The sequence below is a fragment of the Diabrotica undecimpunctata genome, chromosome 8, assembly GCF_040954645.1.
Source record: "Diabrotica undecimpunctata isolate CICGRU chromosome 8, icDiaUnde3, whole genome shotgun sequence".
In the NCBI taxonomy this organism is placed as follows: domain Eukaryota; kingdom Metazoa; phylum Arthropoda; class Insecta; order Coleoptera; family Chrysomelidae; genus Diabrotica; species Diabrotica undecimpunctata.
In genome coordinates this window covers 54857357-54882928 of record NC_092810.1, presented here as the reverse complement: position 1 = coordinate 54882928, position 25572 = coordinate 54857357, and the positions used below count along the sequence as shown (strand labels likewise).

Sequence of the window (25572 nt, the reverse complement as noted above, 5' to 3'; positions counted from 1 at the left end):
GAGTCGCAGATTACTACGAATGGTACTATCTTTAACAAATCAGTACAAATTGTCGGATACGCAGATGACATAGACATCATAGGTAGGTCCACAGAATCTCTGACTGAAGCATTTCGGTCGTTAAGAGCATCTGCACACAGAATGGGACTAAATATAAATGTTCAAAAGACCAAATATATGTGTTGCACTAGGTCAAGCAACCCGACACCTACACGAATAATAATTGATGACCTAGAACTGGAAGGTGTTGACACCTTCATATACTTAGGGTCGCTGCTAACCAAAGATAACAACGTCAGTGAAGAAATAAAAAGAAGAATAGTGCTCGCCAATAAGTGTTACTATGGCTTAAGAAAACAGATGGCCTCAAAAATGCCTAGAAAAATTAAACTGACTGTATACAAAACACTAATAAGACCAGTGCTAACATATGGTTCAGAAACTTGGACACTAACACAGAATGACCAAGAATTGCTCAAACGTTTTGAACGAAAAATACTAAGACGAATATATGGAGGCATAAAAGAACAAGGTTTGTGGCGCAGGTGTTACAATTTTGAGTTGTATAGAAGATTTGGAGAACCTGGCGTTGTAAAATTCATTAAGGTAGCACGTCTCAGATGGATAGGTCATGTAATCAGACGAGAGAAAGATGCCATAGTCAGAAAAGTTTTTGACCGAAGAGGGCCGATCGGACAACGAAGAAGAGGAAGACCGAGACTTAGGTACCAAGACAACCTAGAAAATGATTTGAAGTCTATCGGAATTAGAGCATGGAGAAGAGTTGCCAGAGACAGGGGCGAATGGAGGATTGTTCTGAAGAAGGCTTTGGCTCATAAAGAGCTGTAACGCCACTGATGATGATAATGAGTGGTAGGTCTCCCCTATAAAATCATATCTTAATATTTTTCCTCTATATCGTTGTTGGTCTTCATTCTACTCTTGGTATTTTGTTCCGATATGATTTTATAAATCCATTTACTCTTGATTCTGGTCATTTCTTTGGCGTTAATTTTGAAAATTCGGATTTTCACCGTGATTTTTTTTAAAGCAGTCCTGATGAGGACTTTTATTTTTCAATGTTTTCTCCATGTACGATAGTCAATATATTAGAGATATTATCTAGCTGCCGATCATTCTAGCTCATTTAGCGTTACCCGGGATGTACATATGGCATTCATCACGGACGGGAGCTAGTTTGCACCTTAGACAAAGGATCTTTGGGAAATTAAACTAAAAACGTTTAATATAAAATTATTTTACTACTTTGTCAACTTTTCTTCAAAGTTAGATTAAAATATAACTTTGTGATAAATTATTAAGACTACATTACATTAGATTACGAATTAATCCAGGTACCTATCAGTTCTCCTATTTGGACTCTAGCTGCCGTTAATTGTGGAGTATCATACTCAGATGGATTATACATATTCGCGCAGTGACCAGCACCTATAAAAAGACGATTAGTATGAATTAATTGGTTCTGAATTTAACTGATAATTTTAAATAAAGAAAATAAAAAAAAATTGAACAAATTTTAACAAAACGTGCCATCTTTGTTGTGTTGATAGCAAGCAATAATTAATCAAAACGATTCGCTAAACGATTCTTTTACATATTTAATTATATTGTCAGCAACACGAGTGGTATATTATTTGCAGAGTCTGAAACAGAAGCACAATTTGGTTTCAGAGCTGAACACTCCAGCGAGCTACAAGTGCTAAGGTTTGTCCGAATACATCACCGAAGAATTAAACCGGAAGAAATACACTACTACTGCATACCTAGATATCAGTAAGGCATTTAGCAAAGTGTGGCAAAGGCAACGACATGTCGTCTCTCGTTTTACCTAGCCAATAGAAAGTTGAGAGTTAGAAAGTTATGTAGAGTTAGTTTAGTTAATTACTTAACAAATACAAATATTGTTTGTAGTAATTTAAAAATACATAGCACGGAAATTTGCACGGGAGTGAATCGGTGAAATCATTACATGTGTAAGATATGAGTAAGAGAGAGACAGAAGATATATTTTCTCTCTTTCTCTCTCGAGAATAAAAATGATCCTTTTGTATATATATTTTATATTATATATATAATATATATTAATATTATTATTTGATATTTTTATGTGATATATTTTGTATTATTTATTAAATGTTCATAATTATTTTATTATTAGATTTCAAAATAATAATTACAATAAATCACTGTATGACCGAGAACTGTCAATTTTGACATACGTTAGTATCATGTCTAATTGGCAAATTTTTTACGTGTTTGGTTCATACGCTGGTATATGTGAGTTCGAATCCCAATATGAATTTCCTTTTTTATTTTTGAAATATTTAAAAACCTCACGTTAAATATATATAATATACGCAAAAATGCTAAATTTTAAAATAAAATGAAAATTTACAACATTTAAAATTTGTACGACAGTGAATCGGCAAAATCATTATATATGTAAGATAAAGGTAAGAGAGAGCCAGAAGGTATATTTTTTCTCTCTTTCTCTCTCGAGAATAAAAATATTCCTTTTGTTTTTATTAATATTATTATCATGATAAATTAAACATATGCGTAAGTAAGTTATGTATATTGTCATTTGTAAATACTTATGAATATTGCATTTTAATTTTTATTGTATTATTATATTGAATTATGTTGCAGTGTATTGTATTTTTATATTAATAACAAAATAAACAATGAATTTTACTGCAGAGTATGTGTAAAAAAATTTTTTTGCATTCAACTCCTTTTATACATATATGAAAATAAAAATATATATTTTCATTGAAATATTGATTTAATCTTTCATTTACTATACTCCTATTACAGGTCAAATGTTTATATACAGCAAACGATGCACCATATACCTATATACCTAATTCTTTTTCTCTTTCTGCTCTCTCTTACATATGGCATTACATATGTAATGATTGTGCAGATTGACTCCCATATAAATTTGTAACGGCAAACGCGTGTATAGAAGTCTGGCAGAAAACCGGCAGTCCCACTGGACTGCCACATCCGTTTTTTATAACGTTTTCGAAACTATTACAGCTTAGCTGTTTAATAATTTTTCGTAAATTATTTTAATAGGTATAATTAAGGCAATTTTTATTGGAAATACGCAATCTACAGCGATTTGTTCATAAGTAGTGACAGTTTCGCGTATTGCGAACGTGAACATCACACTGTTTTATTAAATCAGCCCGTTTTCTTTGAATTTCAGTCAGAACTTGAAATATCAACAGAGTAGGTAGCGGCATAATTTTAAATTTTATAAAGAAAGGTTGGCAGTGTTCTAGATAACTAACCCCTGCTAAAATCCTGATAGCTTTCTTTTGCATTCTAAAAATTTTAAGTGCATTTGTTGAATTGCCCCATATGATTTATCCATAGTTTAGGTGAGAGTGGAATAAAGAAGATTAGGTATGTCATTTTTAATGTTTTTAAGTTGACAACCCCTGCTATAAAATGACGAATAACAAATAATGAACTTATTATCTGATTAATCTGATTATCTATGATTAATCCCAATAGTTTAACAGTTTCTTTGTTATCTGGATCATAATATAAATTACTTCCAGATATAACCAAGGTTTGCGTTTTATCGGAGTTAAGTTTCAGTTTGTTTTCAGCAAACCATGCGCTATATAGATTTAGTAGAAACTTCCTCGTGAGACATTTTTAAATTATCATTATTTTTTCATGATATAACGTATGTCGTATCATCTGCGAATTGTACGGATTTGTACGGAGATATGAATTAAAGCAAATCGTTAATATAAATTCAGGGTTCAGATACGATGAGTCCTGTTTGAAGCCGGAAAAAATCATTGAGGCTGGTGTGCCGCAAGGAAGAGTACTGCCATAGTTTCTGTAAGCCTTCATGTTCAGTCTATATACCAATGGCACAACAATAGAAGTGAGAAGTCTGGATCCAAACCTAGCGAGAAGATGCCTACAACATACGTTTAATCACTTAAGATTGGTGCATTAAATAAAAAATCGCAGTAAACCCAGGAAAGCACAGATATTCATGTTTCAATAAAGATTCGGACGTCAAGACTGTCCAGTAGGAACGTTCAATACACAGATATAATGGCCAAATCAGGCAAAATACTTAGAAATGCTAATTGACAAAAGAATGACATACACTCTACATGTCAACAGTGCTATCACTAAGAAAACAATATTAAGAAGTACGCTAAGATCTCTTATTGGAAAAAGTAGCTAGTTAAGCCTGAAAACAAAGGTATGAATAACAAACATCATCATGATACCAACGATAACATGGATCAGTAGCTTGGAGCTTAACATGTAAAATTAATAGAAAGAAGATCCAACTAGCTCAAATCCATATTATAGGGGAGGCTGTCAACATCCTTCATACATATCCGAAGGGACTGTCTACAGAGAAACCATAGAGGTAAGAATTCTAGAAAACATGAATGAAAAATCGTATGAATTCTTCATCGAACTAAGAAACCATACGAATGAAAGTCTAAGGACTTGATAAACAGTGATGAAAGAAGACAGGTAAGGTATATAAGACCCAAACAATAATTAGTAGGATATCAACCCGAAGAGTGAAGAGAAAAACATCAAAAAGTATTAGAAAAGGGAGACGGATAAACAAAAAATACAATATCAATAGTTGAATAGAGAGGTAAAACGAGAAGTAATCACAAAAAAATAAGGCCCAGGAAAAAGTGTGAATACATAGACAGTCATCTAGGAGGCACAAGAAGCTCAGGTCGTACGACTTGCCGCTCCACAATATTTCAGTAATTCGTTTGGTTCCCGTCTTTACCTGCTGCTTTTCTGTTGTTCAGGTTTTCAAGTATTTTCCGAACTTCCTGTACATTTATATAACTAACTCCGCCTGCAGTTTTGTGAGTGGATCAAGTAGCTCGACAAAGCTGTTGCCAGTCCCAAGCCCGGATAAAGGAGGAGGGGGTCTATAGCCAGGTTAGCACCCTACTGATAGACTTTAAAACCATACAGCTCATAGAAACAGGATTATGCCTCGGAACAGGGATGATTTCAAACAGTATTGAGTTTCTAAAAAAACTCTATAAAACAAAAGTTGCTTAGAATTTGATCTTCTATCGATTCTAGTGAGATTATTTTGAGCTAAAGAATCATCTCCCTCCCCCCGAGAAGGGGTGGCAACATGGGGCGAAAGCACAGATCGGCGTTATATAACTTTTGTTATTTGAGCACTTTCCTATTAACTCACCAAATTTCAAGTGAATACGTTCAGTCCGACAAAATCTGTAGGTAAATAGTCCGAGTGACTGGATTACAGAGGGGATAGGACTGTATCCTTCTACTGTATGATTACTATATCTGAATATTCTGGAAATGGGTTCAAAAAGTACAAGAAAACTTAGTGTAGTGTAGTAAATATATGTTTGGTGTAATAAATTCACTCAGATACATAAATTAATGAATAACGAAACTTTATGTAAATTATTGTTTAAATTTATCATCTTTATTTTTATTTAAAAGTACCTTCTTTAATAAATAAGTTCATTACTTACCTTCAATCATAATAACAGGAGCCTTTTCATTTAAGGTTTTTGTAATTCCTAAAAGACGCCACGGATCAAGTGAACCATGAACAAATACAACGTTAGATACTTCAATGTCTAAACCACCATAAAATACATTGGTCCTGTTTATAGCACGGTCCAAAAACATTTCATTGTGGGACGATCTAAAAATATCTTGGCATCTTTGAACGAAAAAACTCAGGGGGAATTTAGGGTGAGTTTGATAATAACCAAATTCTGTACATGTTTGATATGTCCATTGGCGATCTACAAACAAGAAAAGATATTATGAAGGGTTATAAAAAAATTACCTTTATATATTTCTTTTGAAAATTATTGATAACATAGTTTGTATGTTTGTTTGACAGTTAAAATGGGTAGTATGAGATATTACAAAAAGACTCTTATCTAGGGAATCATTAATTTTTTAGTGTAACTATTCTTACTAACTTAAATAAACAATCAAAACGTCAAACTCATTATTTTGCTTATAACTTAAAGACAAAGACTCTGAAAAAAATGACGTATCTCGGGTTCTAATGGACTAAATTTGATCTTTTTTTAAACTGGGGTACAACGTGAAAATAATAACATATACCGTATTTTCGTTGCAGAATTATCCAAAACAAAGCAGCTAATAACTAAGGGATGTACAAACCTTTTCTTAAGTCGCTTTTTATTTTTTCTTTTTTATTTATTTATTTAAAATGTAATTATATTAAATCAATATTATTTATAAACAGTATTGAATTGTTATTTATAAACAATTTTCCCTAATACTATTATTAAATTTAAACAAATTAGTTTTTAGTTTTAGAAAAATATTTTTAGAACAAAAAATCGTATATTTATATATTATGATAGATAGAGTTCCTCGGGAGATTCTGTGGTAAACACTCAATGAGAAAGGAGTCCCCGCTGAATGTAAAGATGTAAATTCTATGTATGACTAGTGTTATTACAGGTGTGGGAAACACTGATAAATTTCATGTAAAAGTAGGATTACACCAAGGCTCGGTGCTTAGTCCTTATTTATTCTCATTAGTTCTGGATCAAATAACAGCGAAACTTCTTCTTCTTCTTCTTCTCGTAGCACTACAACCCGGGGTGGGTTTTAGCTGACTACACAACTTGCTTCCATCTTGAACGGTCGTCCATAATAGTTGGGTCAGTGGGCAGTCCCATTGTTCTTAGATCTGACCATATATTGTCTCTCCATCGCATTCGTGGACGTCCTAAGGGTCTTCTTCCTGTGAGGGCTTCCTCCCATATTAATTTGGCAAGGCGGTTATTAGGGAGTCTATGGACATGGCCAGCCCATCTAAGACGTTGTGATTTAATCTCTTGGACTATATCACTCGCTCTATACATCTGCTTGACCTCAGCATTTGTTCTCATTCGGTATTGGTTGCTATTAATGTAATGTAATTAAGGCCCAAAGATTCTTCTGAGGATTTTCCTCTCAAAACATCTAAGTTTTCTTTCAGTTTCTTTGGTCAGGGTCCACGTCTCACACCCATACATGAGCACCGGTCTAATCACCGTTTTACATATTCTAATCTTTGATGTTCGTGTTAGGCTTTTAGATTTAATAGTATTGTGGAGGCTGTACATACATCTGTTTGCGGCCTGAATTCTTTCTTTAATCTCTTCCGCGATATTGTTATCTGCAGTAATCGTTGCTCCGAGATATTTAAAACTCTCCACTCTTTCAAAGTTATATAGGTCTATTGTCACATTTTGCCCTATTCTATCTCGTCCCTTTTGTCTGTTGATGCACATGTATTTGGTTTTCTCTTCGTTTACCCTTACACCAGTTTTCTTTGCCTCTACCTCCAATTTATTAAAAGTCTCCTTCACATTGGTGACAGTGTTTCCCACAATGTCAATGTCATCTGCGTATGCTAGTAGTAATTTTGGTCCATTTACTATCAGTAATTCTGTTTTAAGGTGTGCTGCTCTTACTACTTTCTCCAGGATGATATTAAAGAGGAGAGGTGACAGCGCATCTCCTTGTTTCAGGCCATTGCTTATTTCAAAAGATTCTGAGAGTTTGTTACCTATCCGTACTCTGGATCTACAGCTATTCACACATAACTTAACAAGCTGGATAAGTTTTTTTGGAACTGAAAGTTCTGCCATTGCATTCCACATCTGAGCCCTTTTAATGCTGTCGTATGCTTGCCGGAAATCTATGAAAAGATTATGGATAGTTCTACTGAATTCCCATCCTTTTTCAAGCAGCTGTCTTAGAGTAAAGATCTGATCTATGGTCGATCTATGTTTTCTGAAACCGGCTTGGTACTCCCCCATGAAATTTCTACAAACGGTGTCAGCCTACTTAATAGGATGTTTGATAAGATTTTATATGCCGTATTAAGTAGGGAGATGCCTCTATAATTAGAGCACTTGGTTTTGTCTCCCTTTTTATGGATGGGGATTATTACACTTTCGTGCCATTTTGTTGGTATTTTCTCTTCGTTCCATATAAGGGTAATATTACATGGTGCTTAATGTATGCTGATGATAATATAGTATTAGTAGGAAATAGTGAAAACGACTTAGAATAAAAACTGTACGAGTATAGAATTAGGACCTCTTTTCTCCTAGGAGACAAATAGTAGCTGTCATAGAGACAGAGTTGCCAAACACTGAAGTAGTCTGACCTTTACTGGGAACTGTAAAAGAGTACTACCTGCTACCCGGGCTATTAATCGAAGCTGAGTGAAAAGTTAAAGTTCCATATTTTTAAGCTTTGTAGATTCTGTTCAAAAGCAATCTTCTTCAAACTGTGTACAATAAAAGTTTAGTCCTTGATCTTTTAAACGCCGCTAATTATGTTCCTTAATTTTTATAAACAAACAAGCTATGAATCTAAAAAAAGTGATTATTTTTGAGTGAGTGAAAGTTTTTGAGTGTTTGAGTGAGTATAAAAAAATAATTTTCTCTCGGGCATTAGCGAAAAATTTTAGTGTTTGCGAAACTTCCATTTTGTTCTGACTTATGTTATTGCAAAAACAGTTTTTTGGTATAAATCACTTAAATAACTTTCAAATTGATAAATCACTCTGTAATTTTTACCACATTTTTAAGACTATAAGACACAAATTTCCACGCAATATCAAGGTTGTTGGTTCATTTTTACAACAGTTATTAATATTTATTTAAAATTAAGAAGTCTTAGGTTTTTATAGTTTCTTAAGCAACAAATGAAGGTCCAGCGTCCACGACGCAACTGTTTTAAAACTACACTCTGAAACCGATTGCGCTTCCAACTATTTTGTGACCTCGGCAGCGTAAAAGCACAGGGATTCGCCCACGAGGCGAACCGAAACCTGGTTTTTTTTGTAGCACGTTATTATAAATATTTGGTATATTTGGTAAACATTTTAGGATATAAATGCATTAAGATTAGCAGTAGCGCACCCAGGGGAGGAGTTTCGGTTTTCCCAGGGCACTATTCCGACAAATTTTAAGGACTTAAAATACAGGTAGCATCATAAAAAAATTTCGGTGCCCAACCAAAAACCCCCCACAAGAAAATTTTAGGTGCGCCACTGAAGATTAGTCAAATTACATATATGTAAACTAAAGACTGATCAAAAAATCTTGTTTAGAATATTTTAAATAGGATAAAGAATTTATATTAACTGAAGAATTGAAAACATTATTTATTTTTTTGTGGCTTTAGCACTTAGCTATTTAGCCAATTACGTGTTGAGAAATAATAAATGAAAAATTACTAATATTAATATTCTAATATAATTAATACTAAAGAAAATAAAAAAAAGTGTATATCTATACTAATAATTATTGCTAGTGCAAAAAGTGTATCTATTCGAGTCAAAAAAAACCTCATAAAATCACTATAACTGAATCAAACAAAAAGAGAAAATGATAGCAAGAAAAAACAACTCACTTCTCGTCCGGGGACCCATCAGGACATTTGTTTAAGACATTGATAACAATAGGTCACGGAAAGGAAGGTAATAACAATTGGGTTAAAACAAAGGTTAACGAGACGAAAACATTTATGGATATTTCTATTTTAAGATTTTATTTTAATTTTGTGTACGCATTATGGCAGAAAGAGATAGGTAAAAAATGAAGAGGCTATTACAAAAAATATTAATCTATTTATTTTTCTGAATAACGAATAACTTTTCACTTTGGAAATTTAACGAAAAAAGTCGGTTTTACGGGCGAAGATTTTACGTGACAACGTCTTTTTCTCGGTAGAATATTTATTGATATGAATATTATTAAATTGCACAATAGGAACAAGGAATTGAATGAAAATAAGAATTGCACAAATTTTAACTACAGAAATATATTTTGTTTACTAAAACATTGTACATGTAAACTTAAACTTAACTAATTTCTATTTGAGTGATTTTGTTGAGGATAGGACGATGATAGGAGAAATAGCATCGCACCAGCGGACCGATCATGTTTGAGTGGGAGAGAGACGCAAGGCGCAAGGCATTCGCCGGTCCGGCGGGCCTCTCTCTTGTTCGGTGACTCATCGTAACAGAAGTGAGCGGGCGTTACACTTTTTCATGAGTGACTCCGAGCCACAACCTAACTTAAGACGTTGTCACGTCAAAATCTGAACATGTCATTTGTTTAAATGTCTATGGTAGCCGAGATATATAATTGTCAATAAAAACATTGTTTTTTTTGTTTAGAAAAACTGAATAACTATTTTATAAGCCAATTTTTTAAATTGATCTTTTTTATACCCACCATTTTGCGCCATTACATTGTATTATAAGCTGATAACATTGTATTATTATAACTCAACCGATTCGAAACGAGTCGCTTCGTGAGCGGACACAGGCTTTATTTAGGTTGTAAACAGATATTAATATGCTTGCAGATGGAATTAGTTTTCAACCGTTGTTTTAAAATAGTTGCATAATGAATGCTGGATTTTAGTCAACGTTCAGACATCTCGAATTTATAGCTTTAAATGCGTTTTATTAAATAATTATCTACAAATTCGTTAAAAGCGGTTTACTTTTTATAGAGATATGTGTTATGGAGGTCCATAAAACTCAAAAAAATTGTTAGATACCTGGTCGGGTCAATTTCAAGGTAATACCTTATTTCTCTGGACTATTCTTATATAGTGAGATTTGGGCTAGGACTATTGCTCTTTCCAATCCCGAGGTATAACACCCTAGTATTCAGAGTGACCCAGAAAGCTGGTGAACTCTGGGAAATTATAGCATATCCACAGTATGGGTGTACTATCATGCCTGATAGTATTTTGTCTCAGGTTGTCTCAGTAAAATGTAGACGATACAAAATATTACTTCGAAGAAAACTTAGAAATTAGTGACTTTTGTGAATCTATAAATAAAAAAATGGAGATTAGATTTCTATCCGAAATCAGTCTTAATTCGGATCGGTTACTAAAGGAAGATCCATGTCGCCTAATACGTTATATAACCAATATACCCAAATAAAAGGTTCATTAAGTGTTGACGGAGAGCTTGTATATAGCAACTCTGCCACATTCCCGAGAATAATTGTTAATAAAAGATATGTTGTAAACCAATTTGATGAAGTAGATGTCTAGTAAAAAAGGATGGTGATAATCAACAAGATACTCACAACTCTTTGATAGGGATAACTTCAACAACAACTATTTTCTACCTCGGATATACCGTATCTAACAAATAATACTTATATTACCTCCAAAATTTCCACGGCTTTCCCAAGTACGATTCTGGATTATCGAAATGTCTTTATCATATTTGTAACTTAAACACTGCGTACTCGTATTCGTAACAAGTTTATAAATATTTGCTAAACGGTTGATTTCAGGCCCAATAGATTCATCTAACAGACTACCACACAACCAATCTGGTGCTGTATTGTCCTGAATCACGAAAGCAAACACTTCAATAATTAAGTTCATGAAAAAGTTGTACATATCCAAAGAATTATGAACGTTCTTTGATATATCCTCACACAAATTGAACAGATCATTAAGATTTTTTTGGCCGACTGCAGTGTGCAAAAGAACATCAATTTGGTCAATACTTTGCTTTAATATAGTAGAACACTTTTCGTTACTGGCTCGTAAAGAATCTTCTATATCCTCTAAATATTCTGAAATAAAGAAAATAAAAATGATAAGTGCATTTATATTATTACTATAAGAGGATCATTTTTTGCAATTCTCAAAATTGTTGTTTTGTAAAAAACATATAGTTGATATCATCTTGATTTTCTGCAATTATTAATTGGTCATTTGCAAAATGCAAGCTAGGAGTTTATGATCTTCAATTTTAATACCCATAGGTTGACATTTTCTTTTCCAAATATACAAAATTCCCTCAAAATAAATCTTAAAGAGCGTAGGTCCAATGCAGCAGCCTTGGCGAAGTCGTTTGGTCACCTTTAGTTTTTTTGTCACTTTTGTCCAATCTTTATTATGCGGCAAAAAGCTGACAAAAGTAGAAATAATAATTAATTTTTGGGGAGGGAAGGTGTAGGTTTGTTCAAAATATTTGTTCCCTTGAAAAAATTATAACGCTTTAACTAAATTGTAGGCCAAAACCAATAAAATTGTGAGAAATTATGTAAGATTAATACTTGGATGAAGTAGTTTAAGCAAGAAAACTTGCTCATTTATGGAAAAATATGAATACTCTAACCTCAAATATAATTTATTACGAATAGGGAACTTTTAAGTACACACACTTACAGGAAAAGAGCTGTCAACCACAATAAAATCAGCCAAAATCGAATACATCGGTCACATTATGAGAAACAGCGAAAGATATAGTTTTCTGCAATTAATTCTACAAGGAAAAGTAGAAGAAAAACAATGACCAAAAAGGCGAAAGATTTTCTGGCTGAAAAATCTACATACGTGGTTCAACACAACAACTATACATCTTTTCAGAGTAGCAGTTTGCAATATACAGATCGCCACGATGATCGCCAACATCCGAAACGGATAGACACTACAAGAAAAAGAAGATACTGTTTCCCATCCTTTGTCGCTAACCATTTATTATACATATCCTTTTTCTTCCCCACAGGATCTTCTATTTCTTTATGTCACCATTTATTTCTAATCTTTATACAAAACATTTTTACATATTTATATTTTTATATAAAAAAATATAAAAATAATTAAAAAAAAATATATAATACTTTCTTTTAAAATAGCAAAATAAAAAAAAAATATATTAAAGGTAATATAGATTTAAGGATTATTATTTCATTTTGAACTTTCTCTTCATGAAGTACGTAGGTTCTGGATCAAAGAAGCATGTATATGAAATAGGTTTTTATAGTAGTGTATTCCCAGTCAAAGATAATCCATAGTTCAGCAAAGGACTATAATCATCTATAATCTATAATCAAATGATTATAGCCCCTTCGTAAAAAAATGCTAAATGAAGAATCTAAACCCCTACTTAAAACATATGAGCAGCTGTATGAAGACGATCCCTTTTCGGAAACAACAATATAGGCCGGGGAGGAAGTGCTACATGCGATATCCGCCAACAAAATGGACAGGTGGTGCAAGCTGGTCACGAGTCTAGACATGAAACAAAACAGCAGACGCGCTTGGAAATCCCGTCGCCCCGGCACCCAATCTGACAAAAGTCACACCCGATCAGACAGCCCATCGTCAAATGGTAAGACGACATCAAGGAAGAACAAAGTGAGAGTACAACGAAATATCGACGAAGAAGAGAATGTCCTATGTACCTTCTTTTGTTTGGAGGAGATGAGAGGTGCGATTCACTAAATGAAAGATAATAAAGTGACTGGCCTAGACGATATACGAACAGAACAAATAAAGCACTTTGGACCAAAAACCCTAGAGTGGCTCGTAAAAATGATGAACTCTTGCGTCCGTACATTCCAAATCCCCAAAATCTGGAGAAAAGCTAGAGTGGTGACCCTCGTAAAACCAGGAAAGGATCCGGCGGATACAAAGTTTCAGATCAGTCTCTCTTTTTTGTCACCTTTTCAAGGCGTTCGAAAGAATGATACTGAACCGGATCGCTAAATCTGTGGACACTAAAATTATTCCTACACAAGCAGGGTTTAGACCCGGAAAATGCTGCTACAGTCAAACTCTTAATCTCACCCAACATATTGAAGATGGGTTTGAACGGAAAGAAATAACAGGAGTAGCGTTCATAGAACTGACTGCCGCCTATGACACAGTTAACCATCAACGGCTGCTGGTAAAACTCTACGAAATTACGAAGGATTTCCGACTTACAAGGTTAATGAAATATCTTCTCCAGAATAGACGCTTCTACGTAACGCTCCAGTCCAAGAACAGTCGGTGGAGGGATAAAAAAAATGGACTCCCACAAGGAATTGTCCTCGCGCCATTGCTATACAACATTTACACCAACGACCAACTCAAAAACCAACAAACAAGACAGTTTATTTACGCGGATGATATAGCTGTGGCAGCTCAGGGAAGTACCTTCAATGAAGTCGAAGTAAAACTGACAGATGCCCTAGAAGACTTAGTACTATACTATGGCGAAAACAATCTGAAACCCAACCCTACAAAAACCCAGGTGTGTGCTTTCCTCCCTAAAAGCAAGCATATCCGAAGGACACTGGAGGTGGAATGGCGTGGTCAGATGCTGGAACACAATGAGACGCTGAAATACCTCGGCGTACGTCTAGATAGAACTCGGTCTTATCAATATCACTCTCAAAATATCAAGAAAAAAGTAAGCGCAAGAAATAATATCATCCGCAAACTAATAAACACAAAATGGGGAGCACAACCACACACTCTACGTACTTCTGCCTTAGCATTATGTTTTTCTGCCGCCGAGTTTGGAGCACCAGTGTGGGAAAACTCTACTCACGCTAAAAATATCGATGTTGCGTTAAATGAAACGGTTCGTATAATATCTGGTTGCCTGAAACCGACACCTCAGGTCGGTTGACAGGTCACGTCAGAGATAGAACGAAATAAGCAGGAGGCGGATCGAAGACACCCCTTGTATGACCAACAAGTTCAGCCAAGTAGATTAAAATCTCGGAAAAGCTTTCTGAAAAATCACGATCCCTTCCCGAAGAGCCAAAGACGCGCCGAATACACCAATGGCAAGCGTCAGCTACAACACATTTTGATCCCTCAGAGGAAGTGATCCCTGGACACAATTTACCGTATGCCCACATGAAAAGCGCTAAACAGACTAAGAACTGGCATTTCACGTTGTGCTAGTAACTTGAAGAAATGGGGATACCAGGAGGACAAAATAGTCACCATCTACTACATATAAAATATTAAATAGTCACAGAGATGAGAGAGACCTGCACAAAAGAAGACCTATTCTTAGCGAATAAATGACAGGACCATCTATGTGGCCAATCATTGGAAACACAAAATTTAAAGCTGTTGATGTTCCGGACACGGAAAGTAAAGTAAGTATCCACCTTAGTTATTGTCAGTCTAGTTTAGACCTGCGTAGTCCTATTCAATCATCCATAGGTCCTACTCAGTCCTCCGTAAGTCCTACTCAGACCTCCAGAAGGAATATCAAGTCACTGCTCATTTCTATTCAACAAAAGAAAAATAATTAAATTGTAAGAACAATAGTACGCGAAGACAAACAGAGCAGTCTAATATGTAAAAGGAAAGATCACTATTTCTCCTTCTGTAAAGTGTAAAGTGAAAGAAGAAGCTGGTAATACCTATTCATATTAGAACCGATACAAAATAGCTTAGAAAAATTATAACGGCTCACTTGACGGACATCTTCGGAAACAACAACACATGTGTTTCGTTCTGTTGTCAGAAACAGAAGAAGACGCGGTTTTGTTGCAAACTTCGCACATCTCTGTCAACAGAAAAAAGTTCTAGAACAAGTTTGGGTCATCCTTTAAGGATTGTTTGAAAAAATAGTTTTAATATTTACATTATTCGAATTGAAAATACGTTGTACGGAGAGCGCATAAAAATTACAACTTCCTGAATTAAATAGAATTTACCTGGAAAATCCAATTTTGCGAGAAGTGGTGCACTTGCAGACATGGCCCCGTGTACCAAATGTGGGTACTTCAGGCGTACCCAGGCCGCCAAGTTTCCAGCATAAGAACCTCCGAAAACAATCCATTTTACATCACGAGTTAGATTGTGGTTTTGGTTCATAGCTTCAATGAAGAACGCTAAGTCGCCCAAAGCTTGCTGACTTGTTAGATATACAAGATTCTCGTTACTTAAATCTCTGAAATACAAAAATTACTTTAAGATTTATTTTTAATTAGGCACAATTTTTAAATGGTTATGCTTACTATCCTATTTCCTATAAATGAGCATTAAATATGAGATATTTCTCGTTAATTAATACTAATCGCAATCCATATCTAAATCGTCCTTATCCTCTGAATCCTCTCCTATATTAATTATCAGCGTTTCAATATCTTCGTGAAAATTGTCCACCGCAAACCTTTTTTCTTGATGTGGTTCACATAATTATGCTACTGCTCTTTAGATACGCGTTGGTAAGCTTCTTTTATCAACCGTTCTACCGTTTTCTATTTGAAATCGACCACCTCTTACCACCTCCCACTTCTAGTCAAAACTGACTTAAATTCTCCTCCACCCATAAGAACTGTCTACCTACAGGATAAGTTATCGTAAAGCAAATTGGGAACTTTTCCAACAATATATCAATCAAAACCTCCCAGAGTTAGGCAATATGTCAACACACAATCAAGTTGACACAGGGATTTCCAAAATTGAGAAGCTTCTTTAAGAAGCCTCATCTCTGGCAATCCCAAAAACACGATACAATCCATATACTCAAACTCTCCCACCTAAAATCATCGCACTAATTAAATCCAAACTCAAAATGATCAGAAAGTATAAAAGATTCAGAGATCCACTCATCAAAACACAGTATAACAGGCTCTCGGTGGTTATAAGGTTGGAAGTGAACAGGCTGAAACAATTATAGTGGTGGCGTGTCACGACCGACCTTGATTACCGAGAGAGTGCTAAATTCTGGAATCAACCTAAAGTCCTAACGAAGCAAAAAAGTCAGCCACAATCACATCTCACAGTTAACAACGTCATTCTCAACAATTCACAAGGCCGAGGCTTTCAAAGATACATTACAGGCCGCCCTCGTTTTCCCTAATAATCCCAATTTCAATAAAAGATCCAAAACAATAGCCAAACGGAGAGAGAGATATTCTATTACCCTCAAGCACATTTGGGGCCTCATCCTCATCCGATGATGGCTCCTGTGACTGAGGACACCGTCAGGCAGATGTGTAATATTGGAAAAAACACAGTTCCTGGTCCTGCTAGCATCCACAGAAATTCCTTAAAAATCTTCCAGAGAATGTTATCCCGTTGCTCACCAACATAACCAATGCATCTCTTACGCTGAGTCATTTTCCAATTCCATGAAAAGTGTCCAGCACAGTCATGATTCCCAAGCAAGGAAAAATTCTTATCAACCTTGAATCGTATAGACCTATTTCTCTATTGAGCACCCTAGGTAAAGTCTACGAGAGGATCCTTAAGGAAAGACTCGTAGAATTCCTAGACGCTCACCTCGCCATTCCAGAATACCAATTTGGATTCAGGGCTGGACCTCCATGCAAAATGCATTGGTTGAAGCAACCACTTTCATCTCACAATTACTTAACGAAAGGAAATACGTCATAGGCATATTCCTAGACCTGACCGACTTTGATCACGATCAAAGTCGGCGACATCCTATCCACACCCTTCACTCCACAAGCTGGAGTACCCCAGGGCTCAATTCTTGCTCCTATATTATACACAGTCTACAATAGTGACATCCCCCGCTCACAGCATAGATCGGAGACCCTTCTACTGTACGCTGATGACACTGCGCTCCTCCTCGCGTCAGAACAACATAGAGAGCGTGGACAATAATTGTCCGTATTCGAAAGAGCGCAAAATTATCTAGACAGAGTCATTAGGTGGTACAATAAATGGAGGGTGACCATAAATCCCTCCAAAACACAATTGAATTTATTTAAATCTTCAAATTGTCGTGATGTCCATGGCCGAATAACTCTGTTAGGAGAGGACCTTATTCTCAAAAACTCGGTTTCCTATTTGAAAGTGCATTTTACTAGGACTCTTAATTGGAAAACCTACATTCAAGATACCCTTGACAGGGTGAGAAAGAGGTTTAAACTCCTGGCAGTGCTAGCCGGCAAATTGGGCAAGACAGCATCTAACACATTATTGCACACCTATGAAACCTTCATTAAACCTATTATCGAATACAAGGCATGCATCTACGCCTCCCTTAAAACCTACCAAATCGACGCCATCATGGCTACAGAAAGAAAAATCCTCAGATTCTGCATAAGGAAGCGCAGTCACTATCTATCAGCACACATATACATATTGGCAAATATAATACCTATCAAGGACAGAATCCTATCCCTCAGCAGGAGCTATGTCCTTCGAACCATCACAGGTTCGAATAATCGAGCAAAAAAATATTAAAGACTCCTTGCAATCACCAGGTTCCCTCAAATAAAAGTTCCGTTCCCTCCAGCTAAACTTCTACACAACACTGAACACGAACTTCCAGTGGAGATTCTAGAAACATTCCCCATTAAATATTGCAGCTAATAACTGCACGCCAAAAACGCTGATTAAGAGCCGTTCCTATTGTATGGCTGTTAACCCCTGAAGTACCTCCCTCGACATGTTTGGCTTTCCTTACCAAAATTCCTCTTGTGCGCTTCTTAAGACATCGTCCACACTTATACGCCACCTTCTGAACTCCAGCTCCTTAGTAGTCCACTACTTTTCCACATAAAACATTAATCATCACGTTTTGTCACACCCCCATTACTCCGCAAAAAAAGGAGCACCCCTTCCTTGAAGAGGCGACAGCCTAAGCAAGGTTATAACTCTGGTTCCAATGGTAAGGCGGCAGTCTCAAAATCTTAACACCATATTTTTCCGCAATTGTTTAAATTTTGTACTTGTCTTACTCGTCTCTAACTGTAGCCTCTAATTAGGTAATCTTCCTCGAAGATAATGTTCTTTTCGATTAGCCAATCCTTGATTTGTCTTTTGTTCCACAATTTTTTCGGCAAATCAAATTTGCGGGAGTGGTATGAAACTTTATCCAAAACGACAACGTTTTCTTTGTCTTTCGGCAAGTTTGGAATTAACGTCTTATCAAACCATTCTTCATATAAATCCTGTCTATTTCGTCGTGGTAATCAGCCGTTCCTTTGGCCAACAAAGTTAATTCGGCCCATGCCACAAAACCAGTTTCGCTTCCAGCATGAAGAGGAACAAACCGAGGACCTCTTTGGGTTGGAGCTTTCAGTCCAGTAGAGAGCCATTTTATGACGGCATCTCGTGAATTCTTGATCGTTGTGTCCCTCCATTCTTTTTTGACAGAAGTACCGACGTTAATCCAACACTCATCGGTATAAACAAGGTTTACATTATTCTTCTTCCTCAATGTTTTTATTTGTCTGGCCTACTTGTGACTCCAGGATATGATATTTTTTCTTTCCATCATTATCTAATCTCGACCTCTTTTACCGTATTCAAAACCCAGATCATTTAGTAGCCAAGAAATGTGGTTTTTGAAAAAGCTGGTAGGTCCTCATCATCCTTTACTCTTATAATTAAGCTATCGACGGTTGGTGGTATGTTTAAAAAAAAATGAAATATTAATGTCATTTTTAAAGAATATAAAATATTATGTTTAGTTGGGATGAACCAACTAAACATAATAAGGGATGACACTCCCTCATGGTAAATATTTTCACGTGAATTGGACTGGAAACTGTTTTTCTTCCTTTTTTTGTACCGGTTTCAGTTTTCCTTGCTGGGCCTCTTCGCGGATGTCACAAATTTTGCGAACACACACACCGCACATTTTCGAAACTTTTTTCTCAGTAATAGTCAAGCTGTCACCATTTTTTAAGTTCAGATTATAGTTAAATACATTTAACACAAGTTTTACTTGCACACTAAGAGTCATACCTTGTTTGAAATTCACGACAGATACTGGCAACGGCTCCATGATGTAGGTACTTTCATTTGCTTACGAAAATAATATTGAAATGAGCTTTCATAGTTTTTGCCAACAAGTTTTTGGCCTAATGGCCAGTACCCAAATCGACTAAGAGACATGTTTGCTTTGCGTGGACAATGAGAATTAAAACTTTATAATGATCTTTATTTCCCAAAGAATGTCTTTACAATGAAAGCTATTAAAAATTAATAAATAAAGATAAGCTATCAACAATGAGTTTTTGATATATTTTACTTTTTTAAAAGTATTTTTCTTCATGTTATTGTTAATTCGACAATGTAACTCTCTTATTTACACATCGATGATTGAATCATGCTTTAAACAATAATGATAGTCTTTTATACAACCGTAGGCAATTGTGTGTGCGTATATTCCAGTGCTATGATTCTTAAATCCGGTCCTGATGCGCCACTCGGGGCAAACCGGCAACGTGGTCGGTCGTTCTCCCATAAGAAATACATTGCCTACAATATACAGTGTGTAAAAGCCAAATGGAATAAATTCATTATTTAGGTTACTGTACATATTTATAAAAAATCCCGAAACACGTCAAATTTAAATTATAACTTGACATTCTTTAACGTGAAAATGCAACCCCTACCTTCAACCCCCTTAGAATGAGAGGTACAACCCCCAATTTTTAAAATTGGAAGTATAGGCTTGTGATATATCGTTTGAAAGGTCTTTTCATTCTCCATTCAAAAATGTTGTCGCTTTCAAACTTATTAAAATTAATTAAGATAAAATAAATTAAAATCATGTGGTTACCGAAATTCGCTAAAATATACTCAAAACTTATTTCCCGTTTAGGTCTTGATAATGAGAAAGTGAACAAAAACCATAGCAATGTGGTTTTTAGATGGTAACCATTAAAAAACTTTAAAGAATTTCCTTGGCAACGTTATTTTAACACGCATTAGTAAATTGTTTTATTTAAGTTGTCAGTATTTTAATTTAAGTAAAAAGTTCGTTCAATTCAATTCTGAAAAATGGTTAGATCAACGGAAATGCATAAAATAACAGTTTTACAAATGATTGGTTACGGAGATAACACCCGAACACAACAGGAAGTAACTCACCTATTTCATGAGAAATTTCCTAATTTACCGCCTATATCCCAAAGAACAATAAGTAAAATAGAGAAGCAGTTTCGCGAGTTTGGTCATGTAAGGCAGATAAAAAAGCAGCTGCCAATGCACTGAGTGATGAACTCAAATTAGATGTGTTGCTTGAGTTTCAGGAAAATCCACATACATCGAGTAAACAGGCATCCACTACATTCAATGCTAGCCATACATCGATAGTAAACATATTAAAAGAAAATAAATTGCATCCCTATAAGATGATACCTACTCAGGAGCTCATGGAAGACGATTTTGATAGGAGAACTTTTTTTTGTGAGCAAATGATGGACATGTTGGATAACAATATTATCCAATTAGAAGAGGTTATGTTTTCTGATAAGTGTACTTTTTCACTTAACGGTCATGCTAATCGGCAAAATTGCCGCTACTGGGCCACGGAAAATCCTCACTTGATGAGAGAAGAACACACTCAATACCCTTAAAAGGTTATTGTTTGGGCAGGGATTGTAGGAAAAAATATCATTGGTCCCTTTTTCATTGAGGGCAACTTGAATGGCAACAATTATTTGGCACTACTTCAAAATAATGTCATTCCAACGTTGGCAAATTTATATCCTGATCCAGGAAACCCTCAAGTTCCAGTGAATACGATATGGTTTCAGCAGGATGGAGCACCACCACATTACCAACTTAATGTCCGGCAGTACCTCGATACAATATTTCCCAATCGGTGGATAGGGAGGCGAGGATCGATTAAATGGCCAGCGCTATCACCTGATCTTACATTATTAGATTTCTTTTTATGGGGATATGTGAAGAGCCATGTGTACAAAACTAAACCTTCTTATTTAAATGACTCAAAAGAACGAATAAAGCTTGCGATTAGGTCGATCACGCCTGTTATGTTAAATAATGTTAGAAGACAGTTTTATTTGAGATTAGGATGTTGCCAAGACGTTCGCAGTGAACATTTTGAACATCTACTTCATTAACATTTATAGTTCTTTTTCGTGTTCTACATTTTATTACGTTTTGCATTACATTTTAGTTTTTGATTGTATTGTAGCGAATTTCGGTAACCACATGATTTTAATTTATTTTATCTTAATTAATCTTAATAAACTTGAAAGCGACAACATTTTTGAATGGAGAATGAAAAGACCTTTCAAACGATATATCACAAGCCTATACTTCCTATTTTAAAAATTGGGGGTTGTACCTGTCATTCTAAGGGGGTTAAAGGTAGGGGTTGCATTTTTACGTTAAAGAATGTGAAGTTATAATTTAAATTTGACGTGTTTCGGGATTTTTTTATAAATATGTACAGTAACCTAAATAATGAATTTATTCCATTTGGCTTTTACACACTGTATATCTTACCTGCACTCCATTTTAAATCCAAAATAAATCTTGTAGCTCAAATAGAAATATTTGTTGTCTATTTTTACCATTTAACCGCTCTTTAACAATTATTACAAATTTTCTCCTATTATAATGTCCTGCTAATTAATCGAATATTTTGCTAATATGACTTTTGATTATTTCTGTTTTCATCCAACCCTTCCTTTTCTCTTGTCTATTTTGTATAAAGTCCGTATTTCTTTGCTCAGTTCGCTAAGATTTAGTTTAGTTATGATCGAGCTCAGATAAGCTGTTCCTAGCTGGTGAAAGATTGCAGGCTAAATGGACTGCAGTTGATCATCGACTATGTCGCGGATGTGATTATCCTAGAAAAACTGCTCGATAAGCATTATAGGGAAGTTTTATTGGCTAAAAGTCTTATATATCCTGGACAGTATCTAAACGTATCGAGCAGGATTGATGTCAGTACGTGCTTGGCGGAGATAGGCGATCGATAGGGACGACTGGAGAGAAATTCTGGAGGAGGCTAGAACCCATTCAGAGTTGTAAAGCCAGAATGGTGATGACTAAGGGATACAGTGTCAGCAAATGTAGCCAGAGGCAGTTCGCAGGAGGAATCTTGTCTCCCCTCTTGTGAAATCTGGTCATGGATTGACTAAGAACCTAGACGCAGTAACGGCTGTCATCATGACTTTGTCTAATATGGATGATCTGTGTGGTTAGCTTAGCTATTTTATGGTAAATTTAGTGGCACAGTGGGATATATAATATAACAGCCTCTAGCTGTATTTACAAAATGAACTTCAAATATAGCACTTAACATAAGTCTCCAGAGGTTCAAAATTATCAAATTTACCAAAAGGAATTTGGAGGGATAAGCTCTTCTAAACCTTAATGGTACAAATCTAAATCTAGTGAATAATTATCTTATTAGAATCAAGCTGCACTTGAAATCAGCAGATAGAACGAATATCTAAGACATGAAAAAAATGTGGTGTTTACAATTCTACATGTTATATTATATTTATAACAAATGGGTTAGTGGTGTGGTTGTCAAAGGTGCAGCAAGAAACCACCATCATTAAAGTAAACAAGGTGAGAAAAGAGTTACCTCCTTTGCACAATGTTGTACCTAATAGGGCAGACGAAAATGAGATATTAAAGAATGAGAGAAATCCTGAGCAATGTAATGATTAGATCAAGACTTAGTAGCATAATAAATGAAAGTGAGAATACCGAATGGATGACTTTGACCATGTGGTATCTTTCCAAGTAGACATTTAATCACTAGAGGAATGGGGTGGAGGAAACAGACGATTAAGTATGCAGAGTTATACCTGATAGACAGAAGGGTCTAAAACTACAGAAATATCAGATTCCAAATATGAAAGTCTGACTGTCGGAACATAACTGTGTCAATGTTACACCGATACGGGTTCCAGGTCACCGGGAATATACAGCGATGAAAGACCTGATGAACATCCACAAAATACTTCGGTCCAAAGCCGACCATAATAATAAAAAACACCGTCTACCACCTACAGTCTTGGATTCTTTTTGATCAGGATTCTGGATCCTGGAAAACTCTCATTGGAAAAATATACCCGGTTAAGCATGCATATAGCAAAGTATATATTGGCCGGAGATGAGCTAATAGTGCTGAAGTGCTGAACCAAACAAGCATTAATTAGAGTTTAATTATGCTTTTTTACCAGGCATGCGTAGTCAAGAGATATCTGCAAACACATAGGCTGTATTAGGGAAACTTAAGCTGCGAACTCTATAGTAGAGAACCTGAAACAGTCAATCATATCTTTCATGACTATGAATTCGATCTCAGGTAGTAAACACTTGTTAGAGACTGCCAAGAGACTTCAAAAAGAGACTACCAAAAGATGTACAATAAGCGAACTGACTGCAATACGACCGGTTTATATCAGATGGCTTCTAAAATAAAAAAGGTTTCAGTAGGAGGGAATTTAAACTACCGCGAAGCTTTATATTAATCAACAAATTTCCGGTTTTTTACTATTCTCTTTACAATTTCATAATATTCTCAATCAAATTTCTATTCAGCACCAGCTTTTGTTGGTGTATCTTTTACAAGCTTTATAGCATTCGTTAGTAAGATCTTTTTTACGTTGCCTGTACAAAAAAATTGAAAACATTTCAATAATCAAACGCTCACTCCCTCGTTAGGTACACAAATGAACTCTTCCACTGTGATTGTTAGAATATTAAAATATTTTACTAATAAATCTTTTTATCGCACTTTAATACAATAGTCGAACTGATAATTGCAAAAATTCAACATATTCAACGTATTTATATGACATTATGAAAAAGTAAACATAAATTAAATAAGATGATTAAAAAGAATTATGTTTTCTGTATTTTTAAAATTTAAATAATATATTAAATAAAGTAATTTTATTATTTATTTATTTTTTATATTTTAAACAAATTAAATCAATTGAACAGATGATTCAATGTTGTTATTAATCGGATGACATTTATGACATTTATTAAATTTTGACAATCCTTACGAATCGAGTCTTTTAGTGACATATATCCTTTTAATTTTTTACTTCTCATTTAATGTCTCTATATAATGTTATTTTTCATGCATTTTTTAATTTAAATCTGCTTAGAGTAAATGTATGATGACTACAAACGAATTGATTGAGAGTAGTGAAGCGATATCAAGAACCGCTATTCTATTACGCTACCCGTGTCGACGCCATACGCCATATTGTTGCTAGATCTGTGACGCTCGCCTCAGCATTTCACTGTAGAGAAAAAAAGTAATACAACGCCAGTATAGAAGCTTCGCATTCAAAAAATCTCAATGCTTTGAATATTTTCTTGAAAAATAGAAAAATAATTTACTTAAAATTTTACGTAAAAAAAACAGTTACATAAAAAATCCTACTTACTCAGTCGGATGGCTTTTACCATAGTATCTGTGCTCGAGTTGGAACAAAATGGGTTTATATTTGTGAGCATATGTGATCCATGATCCGCTGGTCATCCACGAGGCTCTTGCTCCTCCCTCTCCTTCAATTTGAAGAAAGGCGAGATTGCCTTTACCACTAGCAAATTCATCATTCACGAAATATCTCTAAAAACAAGTTATGAATATTATACCTTCAACAAATTAAATAAAAAATAAATAGAAATAAATTTAATAGTTTTATTATTAAGCAACCCTATATTTTACTTCTGCACTTTAATCTCGATTCATAAAAAATAACAATAAATTCTTAACGGTATAAATTAAAACAATTTATTTTAAAAAAATCACAATTTTATAATTTTAAATAAAACTATTTTAAATTAAATTTTTAAAAAGTGCACCACGTTCAGCCAAGCAGTAGCAAATCTATTGTATAATTGCCTTCGGGTGTTCAACAACATTTCGGGTGTTGGGCTTTGAACGGCCTGAATAATTTTTTTAACGTAATTCGTCTGAATTTCCGGCACGTTCATGCTCAT

The 25572-nt window shown here is 35.0% G+C and overlaps 1 protein-coding gene across 1 annotated transcript; it reads right to left on the bottom strand.

Annotated features, from left to right (window-relative positions):
* Window positions 1–1277: 1277 nt before the first annotated feature.
* Window positions 1278–25572, bottom strand: LOC140448834 (putative serine protease K12H4.7). Its single transcript, XM_072541953.1, has 6 exons — window positions 25438–25572; window positions 25014–25198; window positions 15564–15799; window positions 11265–11684; window positions 5553–5831; window positions 1278–1449 (listed from the first exon to the last, which is right to left on the bottom strand). Exons 1-6 carry the CDS (start codon window positions 25570–25572, stop codon window positions 1340–1342), a joined length of 1365 nt encoding a protein of 454 aa, XP_072398054.1. The 3' UTR covers window positions 1278–1339.

What these genes read in the sequence shown, in the direction of transcription:
- LOC140448834 (XM_072541953.1), bottom strand. Translation starts at nt 25,572, where the DNA reads ATGAGCATGAACGTGCCGGAAATTCAGACGAATTACGTTAAAAAAATT. An exon ending in CGCAAAATTGGATTTTCCAG is followed by an intron (nt 11,685 to 15,563) that starts GTAAATTCTATT and finishes TCTTTATTTCAG; the next exon opens with AATATTTAGAGGATATAGAA. An exon ending in AAGCCGTGGAAATTTTGGAG is followed by an intron (nt 5,832 to 11,264) that starts GTAATATAAGTA and finishes TCTTGTTTGTAG; the next exon opens with ATCGCCAATGGACATATCAA.